We start from the raw sequence: 13,633 nt of genomic DNA, 5'->3' as shown, positions 1-13,633 counted from the left end.
ACCTTTTTTAACTCTACTCTATAGTTGAATCACACATCTGACATCCACGATCCAAATTTTTCAAACAAAGAAAATGCTGAACATCAACAACATGATTAATTTTAAACATGTTGTACACAGATAAGAACTTATTGAAGCAACTGCATTTGCATGTTTGTGGAGGTTTTTTGATTTTTCAATTTAATTTGGACGTAATTAAGAATAGCACATTCTTAATCAAGTTAAATTTTCTACTATAATTAAATGATGAAACTTCCAATACGTCCACACAAACCAAGTCTTGTTAAGAAGCTAAATGGTTAACTATACAAATCACATACACTATTACACAAGTATATTTTGCACAGTTGACATCAACAACAATCATATTAATTCAAGTCCATACAATGAAACACAAGAAGAAAGCAATTCATGGAGCTTGGACACCCACAAGCTTCTTGCCCTAAAAATAAAAAAATAATGAGAATTCATACAAAGGAGTATTTTATAAAATCTCATCAAAACATTAAAAAAATAGCTACATGAATAATTATGCATAACAAAAGGGGTTTGGCTTCAAAACATTTCGGACAACAAAACATTTCATTTCCTTTCAGATAATATGTATAGTGACAACAAATTTATATTCATGAAGTTTTAAACCAATATAGACATTTCAAGGCAATAAACAAAGTCACCTACAAGATTTATTTCCTAATCTTAATGTTCACCAACCTTAGACTTGATTTCATCTTCTTGTCGCTTCTCATAATGGCCAAAATCATCAAAAATAGAAGTCTGGTTCTTGTAAGAATGAATTATCTTGACAACCTGAATTCCTTTGTCGACTGGAACTTCCTGAGTATCACGTGAATTTGTCACTGGCTTATTATCATTATTTTCCAAACGAATATGCCTCAATGCATTGTTAGGTACATCCTTAACATAATGCCACTTTACTGCAAACTTTCCTTTCCACTTTTCTTGAGACCAAATGCCAGTTTCAATGTCGTACTCAACTTCAGATTTCATTTCAGCAATTCCACAAAAATGGCCACTACCATTCACACTGAACAACAAGTACATGGGACCTCTCTTTTGTTGTTCTTTAAATGCATCATTCAACCTCCTATTACCATGTTCAGTACTTGTCCAAACGCTGTATTTTATCGAACGGTGAATATCATCTTCACTGTAACTCTTAATGATAAAAAAACGAACATCCTTCAACCGTAAATTTATTTCCTTTGGATTATATTCATTGGCAGACTTAAGTCTAGCAAGAACTGGGACTACAGGCTGATTGGGAGCGGAAATGTTAGACAATCCAGTATTTCCACCACCAGACCGGTTTTTTTGTTGACCTTGTCGTGCTCCACCTTTAGCAACAGACTTTACAGAAGTGTTTGTACCATTCCATGAAGAAGAATCCCGATTTGCTACTGGAGCAGAGGGCTTCACCTTAGGAGCAGGAGGCTTCGGTTTGGCTGGTTGGCTAGCAATTGCTGCCCATGATTTTGGCTTTTGAAGTCCACTACTAGATTGTGGAGAAGTGTTTGATTCCCCATTATGAGCACTTTCACCATTTATTTTCGCTTCATCAACTTGCAAAGTTAGTGCACTCAGAGTCCGTTCAACTCCTCTATTCTCTGCAACAGTCTCTTGTCCACTATTTTCAAGAGCTGCTGTTGGTTGATGATAAAAGTCCCCAAGAATTGATGCAGATGAACCTTGCGGTTGTCCACCCCAAGAGAGATCTGTGGTGTTGCCAGGGAAAAACAATGCTTGCGGATTTAAATATGCAATGTTATTAGGCAGGCCTGTGTTTTGTAAATGATCTAATCCATTCAAATAACCATTTGCTATCCCTGGATTAGTCTGCATCATTTGATCAGGAACTGCAGAAAAAGCACCATTCGAGTTGTGAAATAAAGAAGTCCCATTGGTTGACCATGTGTCACCCATACCAGTACCAATGTACTGAAAAGGCATGGATGATAAAGCTGAGTTCGCAGATGATGGTGCATAAAATGTTGGTAAGTAAGTTTCTGACACAGGGTTACTGGGATTTGGTTGTTCACCGTGATTTCCAGTGTTCTTTAATTTATAAATAGTTTATCAAACATCCATAAAACATTCAGGAAGAGAAAGTCATCAGCCAAGGTCACGATGATATTAATGGTAAAGGAAAAAAAGAAAAGCAATTTAGACAGGGCATTATTAAAAAAAATACAAAAGTTTAAATTGACACTGCGACGCTTACTCAATATGTAATTGTGTGAATAAAGAATCAATGAGTAAAACCGTGTTGTGTTGTGTACCTGATCATCATTTGCTCGCAAATACTGTTCAAAATTGCCATCAGATACCATTCCTGAATCAGATTCGTGCCCTGTTTAGTGCGAAGAAAAAGCATATCGTAATCAAATTTCATCGAAATACATTATAGAGCGTTTTGTCTTTTCAATATCCTGCTCGCGCAGTGTTGGAAATTTTACAAATACAGCTTATATTTATATAAACAAATTTGGTATATCTTTGTTACCTTTGCCGGGGCCATCCTTATGACGCTAAAATCCAACAAAAAGAGATATACACGATTGAGAATAATATAATGGGGAAATCATAAAACATATTCGCTTGTAATGAGCTTTCGTATTCCTTGTATAAAAATGGCAAACATTGACCAAAATTTTGCCTTACCTGATCAGCTTGAGTGGACATTACAGGCATCCAGAGAGTTTTAAACTTAGGAGAACACAAATTAGAGTAAATCTTCTGAAGAGTGTACGTGTTAGTACGGTTATTTATGAGAATATATAATCGAAATGAATAGGTTTTTACGACGCCCGATTTCCATGTGTGTTCGAGATTGCGTGTTAGCAGCATTCCGGACTTGACGTGACGTCATTCACGTCAATCATGTGTTCACAGGTACGATAAACAGGTAATGATTGGTTCACATCACAAGGACATTGGGCAATCAAAATGCATGGCACATTTTTATAAAAAGAGGCACAGAAAAGCTAGTTCTGACCAGAGGGGTTCCGACTCTTGTACTGGTCGACTAATACTTAAATGTAAGTCGGGGAGGGGGGGGGGAGGATAGCATATTTTGTCGACCAAGTAAAATTCGATCCGGCTAAAATTGTGAGCTTTCCTATTAAACAAGGAGCCAGCAAAAGTCGGTCCTAGAACATAGAATCCCCTCCGTTTTTTGAGATGTGCACCACTGCACACATGACCATTTTTTACGCACGGATGAAATTCATTGTCTTTAACAACGACACAGAAAATTTGGATAGTATTATTCTATGATTATGGTTGCAAAAAATACTAAGTCTTTCGTGTCTAACAAAAAATATATGTAAATCTCTGTTCCTATTCACTATCGTCGGTTTCTTTCTCAAACGGTTCTTGCTCATTTTCGTACATATGGTCAACTTCAGGTTGAGACTCTGAACAATATTCAGGATATTCATCCAGTTGCATATCAGCCAGTCGTCCAATTTCCGCAACCTGAATATAAATAAATACCTAAATACACATCTTATATTGAATTTTTTTATTCAAAAGGTAAAGTCGAAATCAGTTAGCGGACGGTTATCTATTTTAATGATGAAAAACAAATGTCAGAGGCAGGATACTAGGGATGTTATGGGATATGGGTGGAGTCCTTTTTCGTTGCATTTCTACTAAACCAAGATATCTTGCTCCAATATCGTTAAATCCATCGAAAACAGCAGTGTAAAGACAAAGTGACGCACAAGGCAGAATAAGCACATTTCATCAAGTTATTGATGAAAATTGACTGAAAAATAAGTTTTGAAACACATCCTAACTTTAGATACATATTAATAGAATCTTTATTTAAAAAGCTCTACTTTAAAAGCTCCATAAACGTAAATGTTTAAGAAAAACATTGACACAAGTGTTCATAAATACAAAAATAGTTATTTCATCAATGTACCTCATGTTGTACTTTTTGAGTCTTAAGGTCGAATGTCTTCAGTTCGTTGTAACAATTCTGAATGATAATCTCAATTTTTGCAACGTCACGTTCCCCCATGTCTGCTCGTTCGTCCATCTCACGCAACTGATCTTCCAAAAACTGGAGAATAGAGAGAGTGATTTTATAAAACTGCTAACCTCGAATGTGTGATTATGGAGCCATGAAAACAGACTGAAATTTCTCGTGCATTCTGACAAAGATTAAGAATGTTTGATTTTAGCCAGTTTGAAGCATAGGCCATCTGGGACAAGAATTAGAACTACTCATTGAAAAGATTAGGATGGTAATGATCTCTCGTCATTTGAAAGTGAGTTTACTATAAAAAATTAAGAATTATATGGAAAACCTTTAACTTCTCTTCTGTAAGCTCCTCTCGTTCGGCAGCATCATTATCCCGATCCTCCAGAGTCCGTATCTCCACAGCCATGTCGTTCACCTTTGACTTGAGTGCAGTTACACGCTCTTCTGCAATACGAATACGCTCATCCGTACGTTGAACCTCTTCTTCCAGGACAGCTTGCTTCCTTTCCCCGTCCACAAGGACATTGTGTGCCTCGTTTTTCAGCCTTTTCGCTGTCTCACATTGCTGGCGAGAAAATGATTTATTAAATGAAAGTGAAACGTCAATAAACTAAATTTCTGGAGATCATGGAATACTCATGGAGAAATTCATTCTACGTATGTTCCATGAAGAAAAAGCTTAAACTAAACGATTTATATTTGATACCAGGTGGCTCAGTCATTTTTTTACAATTTTGCCTGGATAATTTACATGAAAATTTACTATTCTCCAACAAGCATTTTCTCTTATTTCTTAAAAGACAAGTACCTCCTCTAGCGTTGCAAGCACTTCATCTCGTTCTAGTTCAGTAATTTCAAACTCTTGTCTCAGTTCATCGTCGCCGCCATGCCTACCCTCAGCATGATTTAACTTTGCTTTCGATATTTCAATCCGTTCATTCACTTTATCCAAATCATCTTTCACCAAGACCAAACGTCTTTTGTGAGCAAGTACCTCGTTACGAGTCTTCTCTAACCGTTCCACTGCCTGCAGTAAGTCATTTTTCGCCTGTATTTCCTTCTCTTCAGCAAGATCAATCTCTTCTTTAAACTTTGATAAACGATCCTTTACTCGTTGTAGAGAGACAGCCATTATCAAAGAATCTTAAAGGGAAATGTACGTAAGTTGGTTGATGGCGAGAAAAAAATTATGAAGATTTTGCTTTTTTGAAAACAGCAATATGTCCATAACATGATTTTAATCAAAACCCATTTTTAAAAAGACGTGCATTTTTATCTACCGCTTAACAAGTTTCATTTGGCGGTAACACCTCCGATTAAGATATGTCCTATAATTCATTCGTCAGGATAGATTCTTTAACTTTGTACGTCATGGATATTACATAAATTTTTTAAACTCAAAAAAAATTACCTTTATTTCAAGCAAAAGTTTTGATCGCTTTCGACAGAAGCCACGATAATGAAACACCACAGCAACAGTACACCGCAAATGACACCTACACTTGTTTTTCTAGCAAAAGATATCTAAGTAGAAAATCTGAACTGCGCAGGGGACCACAAACTGCGAGGAGTTCTCATGCTGAAAAAAGCAACACATATTTTATCTCAAGTGGATTGAAAAGTAGAGGAGTATTTGTACGTGTTTCACTTGAAGAAATATTTTTTAAGTGCTTCAGAGGTGAATTTCGTTAGTTGCTGAGCATGACAGAGGAATAATATTTTCGTCATTGATCTCAAATGATAGACGTTCACTCAAGATCATTAACAAAATTTTTAACACTCATTTTGGGCGCATCTGTCGCACAATATGCAAATCATGTCGACGAAATTTCAGCAAATATATGGTTGATTGAATTGGCGATTTAGTTGAGAGAATAAGAAAACATATTTCTGATAAAAAAATTTTGAAATTTCATCAATACAAAGTAACAGATAAGAGTGAAAGTACAAGATGGACAAATGACAGAAGGGAAACATCTGGATGCCAATTAAAAGAAACAATCTTGTTGACAGAATTATCATTTGGTATCAAATTACATGTGAAAGACTAGTTACAGACATAAGTATTTATTTTGTGCGGAAATCTATGACATTCACATATGATGGAAGTTCTCTTTACAAAAATAGATTGTGAAGTTTAGACATAAAATTTGCCCTTCAGATCCATCTCTCCAACTTTTAACATCAATATCCTTGATTTTGGAAGAAACCATTGATATAAAAGTCCATGCTTATTTCTTTATTGGTAAATGTTCACCAAAACTGTTATCTCAAACCTCATAAGGAGTTTTATTCCTTCCATCGATGGCCACATTCACAGCATTTATAAAATGTTGTCATGGGTTCATCTGCAGATCGTGTTTGCATCTGCATGAAGTAAGCTCGATCATGTTCACATTTTGGACAACGCTCTGCAAATAAAATAGCAAGGTAGACCAGTTTGATGCATGCATATGTAAGAGTTTAATATTGAGAACACATGCAAAGATTGAACGTAACCTTGTGTAGAATCAACATTTTCCCATGCTGCCTTTCCACCAAGAACATCATCTACTTCTTTTAATTTAGGATACATTTTACTGCCAACCTGTATCAAACCGACACAATAGTATGTTTTCATACATTTACATCCTTTTTTAAATACTAGCATGGAGCAGACCTTGACTACTCTTACCTTTTTCTTGATATTATAAACATATGGACACGTGGGGCAGGAAAATCTATACAACGTTACACCAGTTGCTTCCTCAACAGACAGTACATTTGAACAAGTAGGACAAAACAGCAACATCTTTCTCCAACTCACAAGTTAACTTCGTATGTTATATCTCAAAAAAATTCAACTCAATAGGCACTGTCCTTCCCCAGATATTTTCCACATAGAAATAGATATCTCTCGTGAATCGTTCAGTCGTAGCAAGCACATTAGGCTACAACATTACTCCATTCTTTGCAAATTTGTAGGATTGATGTGCGGGCACCGATCAGCGGTCAAGCAGTGTTTCCACAACAACTTTTTTACATTTCTTTGATTTCGCTAAATTTCTTCACTTTAAAATAGATGTAATTTCCTAGACATTTCCTAGATGCCTAGATTTACCAGATGTATTTGACTGTGGTATTTACCATTGTAATACAAGTACTTTATGAAATGTTGACTCCTAAATAAGGATAGACAAAAATGTATACGGAAAGATAAACTCAAAGAAGACTCGAAGGCTCGAAGCACCGAGTCGAAAGCTCAATAAAATCATTTTAAACAATCCGGAGAAACTTTTATTTTTATACATTAAATATGCCTGGATTACCAATCTTTAAACTTAGAAAGATAAACATAAATGCAGACATAAAGGTAGACAGTCATAAAACGATAGACACAAAAGTACACACAAAGGTAGACTAAAAGGCAGACATAAAGGCAAACACAAAGGTAGATATCAACGTAGACCAAAAGGTTAACAAAAAAGGTAGAGACAAACATTGATCAAAAAGTAGACAAAAACGGTAGACACAAAAGTAGATAAAAACGTAGACATAAAGGTAGACGCAAAGGTAAACCAACAGCAAAAGGTACACAAACAAGGCAGAGACGATGGTAGACAAAAAGATAGACCTAAAAGGTAGACCAAAAGGTAGACATAACTACAATTATCCCATTGCAACAACACACCTCTATAAAATATCAATTGTTAAGATACATTAGCTTCATCAATAACATCTTTTGACTGAACGATCGTCCAATTCGAACAAACTTTGTCCTGCTAAAGTGCTACATCAATCCTAAAGCCTATTTCAAATTAAACTGATTTTGTACTTGTATGTGCAAGTGGTCCATTATTCATTAATGTCTAAAATAATAACTATCTTGATATTAAGAAAATGGGGAAAAGTTTAAGTTAAAACCATGGAAAATCAAGAAAGATCTTCTGGTCAAAATAACCGTCTCTTAAGTGTTGCTCTGATTTTCGTTCTTCTGAGTCGCGTACATTTTGTTTAAACGATTAAAATTTGTCTTGAGTGTGGGTGCAGGGATGCAATATACGATCACAATACCCGTCACTGCAGCTATTGTCGTCATAAATTTACCCAGGGCGCTTTTCGGCACTGCATCACCGTAGCCCACGGCGCACATTGTAATTACAGTGAAATACATAACTTCGGGAATGTTTGAAAATTGAGGATTATCCACGTCACTTTCGACGTAGTATAAGATACTGGAAAAAAATACGATATGCATAAACATAAGAACGAACCATACAGGAAAGTCTGCTGCACTTGATAGGAGCGAACCCAAAAGGATTCGAAAGGAAGTACTATATCGATTTGCTTTAAATAGCCTAAAAACACGCAAAAATCTTATTATGTCAAGTTGTGGGGCCAGCGACTTGCCACCAAAAACTTGTTCAAGAACTTGGATATAATAAGGCAATATTGTGATAATGTCAATAAATCCCATTAATGATGCGATGTACGAGGTTAACTTTGGTTCACAAATGATGTGAATGACGTAGTCCAGAGTGAACCATATCACAAATACAGTATCTAACACGAACCACGTGACATTTTTCCATCCCATGAATCCCTCGGAATTTGAAGCAACTTTCGTTTCCAGGCATAAGATGAGCAGCCAAACAAATACAAGAAAGAGGTTGAACTTTGCAAACATGTTGGCAAACCTTGTCTGGGGATATTCGAGAAAGTTCCAAATACAATTTCTCACTGAATTATCAATTGTGACGGTCTTATTTTCGGAATGAGCGACGGAAGAGTTCTCATGGCTGTACATTGCAATGTCAAAAAAATTGATTTCCTCTAGAAAAACATCCAGTGGGATATCTTCGGGACGCGAGAGTATTTTAGCTTGGTAGAAAAACAATATGGCGTTGAACACATTCTTGTTCCGTTTTGGAAATTTCAATTCGTCTTTTCGTGCATCATAAAAATGTTTCCTGCGTTGGGGCGAACCGAGTAAGGAATCTGGGTAACGGCCTAAAGTGTTTTCGTATGTTTGAAATCGTTCACCACCAACATTGATCGTAATACGTCTTTCGGTGGAAGGCAATGCTGGACTCATAAGATTCTTCATGGTCACGCTGGTCGACGAGCGCCTGCAGGAAAATGCAACAGCGGTCGCGGAGTTCACAGCGTAATTCATAACGGAGGAATATGGACAAAATTAACGCCAAAGATCCAATGACAGGTGTTTTTTAAAAAACAGCAGTGAGCACTTTAAGTGTAGATTGTTAATGGAACCACGTACACTGAGGTTTTAAGGTTCACAAAAACAGGAAACTCTTTTCTCTTTGTTTTGAGGAACTTTCCTTGATGCACGATCAAAGCTGTTGAAAAACAGAAAAACTTTAATAAAAATACTGTATATTGCGCAGTGAGTTGAATGATTGTTGTGACAGTCATGACGTGCGTTTGAAGTGAACTAACATCAACGCTATTATAAATGATTCATTAAAATAAGTATCAAGCGCATCTGTTGCTGACAATTTCACAGCAACAAGCACAAGACGATTAGTGTGAAATCGACAAAAGAATGACTTCCAACCTAACTATATGCGCAATCTATAACACCTTAAAGGAAATTCATGATGTTCTATTGCTAAAGATATCATGTGTTTTCAAATGAACAAAGTTATCAGTTCATCAACAAAAAATAAAATGATGATGTGACAACAGTGCCCGAACACTACTGCAGTTCTAGACTATTTTCCTAACGTTAGAAGTCATGATCCATACCATGTTTAATTTCTATACACATACAGAGCATAACACGTTAATATAGTTTCAAACTTCGCTGAAAAAGTTTAATGTCGAAAAGTTTAATAACAAAACGTCGAAACTTCCCTATCTTTACTAGATATATAACGGTTAAAACAAATAAGAATATTACTAAAGTTCTCAGTTTAAAGTAAGTAAAAATTTAGGCCACTGTCCAGTTTTCATGAACAGAAAATTTATACATTTTCTTCGCAATTTTAGATCAGCTAAATGTTCAAAACTAGATAGGTCAAACTACACAAGCTTTGTATTACATAAAAAAGACAAATGACGGAGATACAGAAGTCGTCGAAATTTGTTTTCCAGTCAATAATTTACAATAGTGCTACCTTACCAAGGCTTTACACCATGCATACATAAATTTACCGCGTTCTAAACTCTTTGCGCTCCTTTTTGTGTCGTCTTCACCTTAATTTTTCTTTTAATATGAAATAAACGTTAACTTGATTGCTTTTGGCGAATATTTAAAATTATAACCAAGCATTACGCCGTTCAGGTCAGTAATCCTCCATCGCATATGTGACGAAGAACTGCCGTTTATTCATAAAATTTATTGGCTATAAACGCAGGTGGTTTGAACGTAATATATTTAGCCAATAACACACGTTTGAATTTAGTTGTCTAACAATATACACCAGATAATCGCATTAAACATTTTTATCATTTAAATGATTCATAGAATAAAATGCAAGTCCTTTTTCACACAGAGAAGCAAAAACGTATATAGTATCAAAAACTAAAAAGAAAAATACAAGTTTGTGAGGTATAAGACGAGCCGATGCTATTCCCGACTGCAATATTTCACAATTGTTTACAATTTTACCGCTTTGGTACAAAATACATCCAATACATGTGTATGACATTAGGAATGATACGATGCAGTTCTCATACCTAAATCAGTGGAATGGCCTCTCTAAGTTGTCTTCAACTGCCTTGTTCCGTTTTTGATCGCGTCGACAGGTGCCATCTGTCCACAAGCTGTTCAAAGAAAGAGAGAGACGCGAAGTTAACATCAAGGTACACTCGTCTTTCAAGAACAATGTTTTTTGTTTTGACTACATAAAATTACAACGATCTTTCTTTCATTATTCACATACCACAATTTAACGAATAGGAGACTGTCGCTGATTAACAATCTCATGCTAGTCGAGTAAGAATGGAATCAACACAATAGTTTATATAACTGATAAAGCAAACAAAGAATGGACAATGAATTCTCTCTAGGAAAAGCAGTATTGAAACCAGGCAACTATAGTATAAATAAAAATTAATGGTTTATTTCATGTTTTCACCTAAACAAGACAATTGAATCGGTAGTTTATTTATCATTTTCTTGGATATCTAGGACGATAGAACTGACAAAAGTTTTGTAATTTTGCCCGAACTTGATTTCTAGACACAATTTAGGAAGGACTAATAGAGCAATGTAGAGTTAAGTTAGATTTCCTGAAAACTTGTCCTTTATATTAATTTACAACAGATTTTATATACATTCTCCTTTCTAACTATTAATTACATGGAACGTTCTCTGTCATGCACAGTTTCCCTTTTGATGCATCTCTATACACACTAGTTGAAATGAAAAATCGTGAATATTTTTCATCTGACTTAACATACAAGCACATGTTACTTGTACTGTAATACAACTGGTATCAAACGTTAATTATTAATACCTTCTAACTTATTGTTCGGTCTTGAATAAGAGTTTTATTTTTATCATATAGATACATAAACCATACGATAAAGACATGAAGCCAGGGTGGTTTAAACAAGTTATGCTAATCACAATTACGACTTACACAATTACGAGTGGATCAAGGCACGACACATACTGGGGAGAAAAAGGTTTGTTTTTTGTGTTGTCATATAAGATTAGAAGATTCTATATTTCATAGTGATACTACTAAACACTGCACAAAAAGAAAGTTCTTCCCCAAGGTAAATTATATATTAGGGCTGCACATAAATGGATCCCAATTGCAATCGCCAAGTTCTGATACGACAATCTGGGTAATCTTTAAGCTGCTTAACACAGATGACGTTTCCCAACGAATAATGTAGCTGAATAGCGAGATACTACTTTTCTATATTCATTTGAAAATTGGGTGTTTTTGAGCGCAAAAGACGATACCAAATTTTTCAAACCACAAATGACCCCATTCTTCAGATGGCAATTAGATAAATAGCTTAAATATAAGTAGAGCTGTGTTCACTTATCCGGGATTCATTCATTTAGAATTTATAACAATATATCTCGGCAGGAAATAATTTCTTTTTGTGTTGTATTTACACAGTGGTAAAAAATTACGAACTACACAACCGTATTCTTCTATAGCACCGAAGGGTTGTATCCCTTGCCCAAAAAACAGAGAAGGATTATTCGATACGCCAATATGTGGAACGAACAAAGTTGCTTACAAAAACCACTGCTATTTACGGTTAAGAAATTGTATCGCTAAATTACTCCGAAAACCTTTCGTCCAAGCCTCGAGAAAACCAGCTCTTTGTGGGTAAGAATTTTAAATATTTTCAACTGAATTATATTTCAAGTTCAACTAGCTCGATTTTAATTACCTAAACTGACTTTCCACATCATGCATGTTTATTTGATTTTGCTCTTGGCTAGATCAAATTATAGTGATATCTCGTGAGTATTTTACTTTGCCTATTGGTATAAAATACCCGACTCGACGAGACATTGGAATTTCTAATTTTGTTGAGTAAAATATACCAATTCCTGTACTCAATCATGGTAATGTCTCAACAACACCACGTCATACTAATTTTTATTTAAGTTTGAGAATGCAGATGTTTGACACGTGAAAACAACACCACGTCATACTAATTTTATTTAAGTTTGAGAATGCAGATGTTTGACACGTGGAAGACAAGCTGGATGTGATGAAGTTGGTCAAATAGAAGACAAATGATGGCGTCCAACAAATATAGAAAAAAATTTTCAGTTTCCTTACCTATGATGAAAGCGAGAAGATATCTTTAAATTCTCCAGAATATTGACTTCTTCATGCATGATATATTTTTACTAAGAAAAAAGAGAAAATTCTTTAGGGTTTATTCAGTATTCGATATGGTCCACCCACCTAATGGTCGCTTGCAACAAGACGTTTGGATTGAGTGTCCTATATGTACAATTGTGATCATATAATAAACGTGTTTCAGCAAACATGAGAAAGAAGACAATAGTAAAAAAAACCTAAAATGGAGTCGATAGAGTGTTAGCCATAAATGACACACATATAGAATGATGACACCTTCGTCTATGAGTTCAATTTCTGTAAATAAATTCAGCATTATCTTTGAATTCTAACTTCAGATATATTTTCAAAAGCTTAACCATACTGTCACATAAGGTAAAGAGACAATCCATACTGCGGTAGTTGTGTTCACATAAGGTAAAGAGACACTCCATACTGCCATAGTTGTGTTCACATAAGGTAAAGAGACACTCCATACGGCGGTAGTTGTGTTCACATAAGGTAAAGAAACATTCTATACTGCGGTAATTGTGATCACATAAGGTAAAGAGACACTCCATACTGCGGTAGTTGTGTTCACATAAGGTAAAGAGACACTCCATACTGTCATAGTTGTGGTCACATAAGGTAAAGAGACACCTCATACTGTCATAGTTGTGTTTACTCAAGGAGAGAAGATACCGCTTACCTTTTTAAGGGCGTCCATCCGAGGGAATGAATTATTCATGGCATTACAACTGTCTTCCCCTGATGGGTGGAAATCTATTCATTTCACATCCGTTTTTCCATAACCTTATCTTGTTAACTTGGCACGAAATCTAGGAGACACTAATCT

The 13,633-nt window shown here is 35.5% G+C and overlaps 4 protein-coding genes and 1 long non-coding RNA gene across 8 annotated transcripts; 1 reads left to right on the top strand and 4 right to left on the bottom strand.

Annotated features, from left to right (window-relative positions):
• Positions 1-145: 145 nt before the first annotated feature.
• LOC124449462 (YTH domain-containing family protein 1-like) lies at positions 146-2,882 on the bottom strand. Its single transcript, XM_047000385.1, has 5 exons — positions 2,683-2,882; positions 2,525-2,549; positions 2,301-2,371; positions 715-2,076; positions 146-442 (listed from the first exon to the last, which is right to left on the bottom strand). The coding sequence occupies exons 1-5, from the start codon at positions 2,866-2,868 to the stop codon at positions 410-412; spliced, it is 1,677 nt and encodes a 558-aa protein (XP_046856341.1). The 5' UTR covers positions 2,869-2,882; the 3' UTR covers positions 146-409.
• Positions 2,883-3,275: 393 nt separating this feature from the next.
• On the bottom strand, positions 3,276-5,571 carry LOC124453096 (tropomyosin-like). Of its 2 annotated transcripts, XM_047003851.1 has the most exons (5): positions 5,424-5,571; positions 4,821-5,155; positions 4,338-4,577; positions 3,950-4,090; positions 3,276-3,498 (listed from the first exon to the last, which is right to left on the bottom strand). In XM_047003851.1, exons 2-5 carry the CDS (start codon positions 5,142-5,144, stop codon positions 3,361-3,363), a joined length of 843 nt encoding a protein of 280 aa, XP_046859807.1. In that variant the 5' UTR covers positions 5,145-5,155; positions 5,424-5,571; the 3' UTR covers positions 3,276-3,360. The 2 variants fall into 2 exon arrangements, with proteins under 2 accessions (XP_046859807.1, XP_046859815.1); XM_047003859.1 differs by lacking the exon at positions 5,424-5,571 and having other exon boundaries at positions 4,821-5,329.
• A 423-nt stretch (positions 5,572-5,994) lies between these two features.
• Positions 5,995-6,982, bottom strand: LOC124458124 (DNA-directed RNA polymerase III subunit RPC10-like). 2 transcript variants are annotated; one of them, XM_047008216.1, is made up of 4 exons: positions 6,687-6,982; positions 6,512-6,599; positions 6,289-6,423; positions 5,995-6,204 (listed from the first exon to the last, which is right to left on the bottom strand). In XM_047008216.1, the coding sequence occupies exons 1-3, from the start codon at positions 6,801-6,803 to the stop codon at positions 6,302-6,304; spliced, it is 327 nt and encodes a 108-aa protein (XP_046864172.1). In that variant the 5' UTR covers positions 6,804-6,982; the 3' UTR covers positions 5,995-6,204; positions 6,289-6,301. The 2 variants fall into 2 exon arrangements, with proteins under 2 accessions (XP_046864172.1, XP_046864168.1); XM_047008212.1 differs by having other exon boundaries at positions 5,995-6,423.
• A 681-nt stretch (positions 6,983-7,663) lies between these two features.
• On the bottom strand, positions 7,664-13,466 carry LOC124458066 (potassium voltage-gated channel subfamily A member 4-like). 2 transcript variants are annotated; one of them, XM_047008177.1, is made up of 3 exons: positions 12,775-13,466; positions 10,694-10,780; positions 7,664-9,351 (listed from the first exon to the last, which is right to left on the bottom strand). In XM_047008177.1, the coding sequence occupies exon 3, from the start codon at positions 9,165-9,167 to the stop codon at positions 7,959-7,961; it is 1,209 nt and encodes a 402-aa protein (XP_046864133.1). In that variant the 5' UTR covers positions 9,168-9,351; positions 10,694-10,780; positions 12,775-13,466; the 3' UTR covers positions 7,664-7,958. The 2 variants fall into 2 exon arrangements, with proteins under 2 accessions (XP_046864133.1, XP_046864134.1); XM_047008178.1 differs by lacking the exons at positions 10,694-10,780; positions 12,775-13,466 and adding an exon at positions 10,137-10,356.
• On the top strand, positions 10,550-12,607 carry LOC124458143. Its single transcript, XR_006953033.1, has 4 exons — positions 10,550-10,819; positions 11,527-11,647; positions 12,138-12,312; positions 12,598-12,607. It is a non-coding gene; the product is annotated as an uncharacterized LOC124458143 (long non-coding RNA).
• Positions 13,467-13,633: the final 167 nt, after the last annotated feature.

Source organism: Xenia sp. Carnegie-2017, unplaced genomic scaffold, assembly GCF_021976095.1.
Source record: "Xenia sp. Carnegie-2017 unplaced genomic scaffold, XeniaSp_v1 HiC_scaffold_13, whole genome shotgun sequence".
NCBI classification, from domain to species: Eukaryota; Metazoa; Cnidaria; class Anthozoa; order Malacalcyonacea; family Xeniidae; genus Xenia; species Xenia sp. Carnegie-2017.
The sequence above is the reverse complement of the archived record's forward strand: the minus strand, read 5'-3'. Positions and strand labels throughout refer to the sequence as shown.

Bases quoted from the DNA above. Each gene is read 5' to 3' on its own strand.
- LOC124449462 (XM_047000385.1), bottom strand. From the start codon at position 2,868: ATGCTGCTAACACGCAATCTCGAACACACATGGAAATCGGGCGTCGTA. The intron at 2,550-2,682 runs GTAAGGCAAAAT...GTTGGATTTTAG, and splicing joins TGTCCACTCAAGCTGATCAG to CGTCATAAGGATGGCCCCGG. The intron at 2,372-2,524 runs GTAACAAAGATA...CGCACTAAACAG, and splicing joins TAAGGATGGCCCCGGCAAAG to GGCACGAATCTGATTCAGGA.
- LOC124458066 (XM_047008177.1), bottom strand. From the start codon at position 9,167: ATGAATTACGCTGTGAACTCCGCGACCGCTGTTGCATTTTCCTGCAGG.
- LOC124453096 (XM_047003851.1), bottom strand. From the start codon at position 5,144: ATGGCTGTCTCTCTACAACGAGTAAAGGATCGTTTATCAAAGTTTAAA. The intron at 4,091-4,337 runs GTTTTCCATATA...TCTATTCTCCAG, and splicing joins TTACAGAAGAGAAGTTAAAG to TTTTTGGAAGATCAGTTGCG. The intron at 3,499-3,949 runs GTACATTGATGA...ATTTATATTCAG, and splicing joins CTCAAAAAGTACAACATGAG to GTTGCGGAAATTGGACGACT.
- LOC124458124 (XM_047008212.1), bottom strand. From the start codon at position 6,803: ATGTTGCTGTTTTGTCCTACTTGTTCAAATGTACTGTCTGTTGAGGAA. The intron at 6,600-6,686 runs GTAAGAGTAGTC...GGTTTGATACAG, and splicing joins TTTATAATATCAAGAAAAAG to GTTGGCAGTAAAATGTATCC. The intron at 6,424-6,511 runs GTTACGTTCAAT...TTTTATTTGCAG, and splicing joins AAATGTTGATTCTACACAAG to AGCGTTGTCCAAAATGTGAA.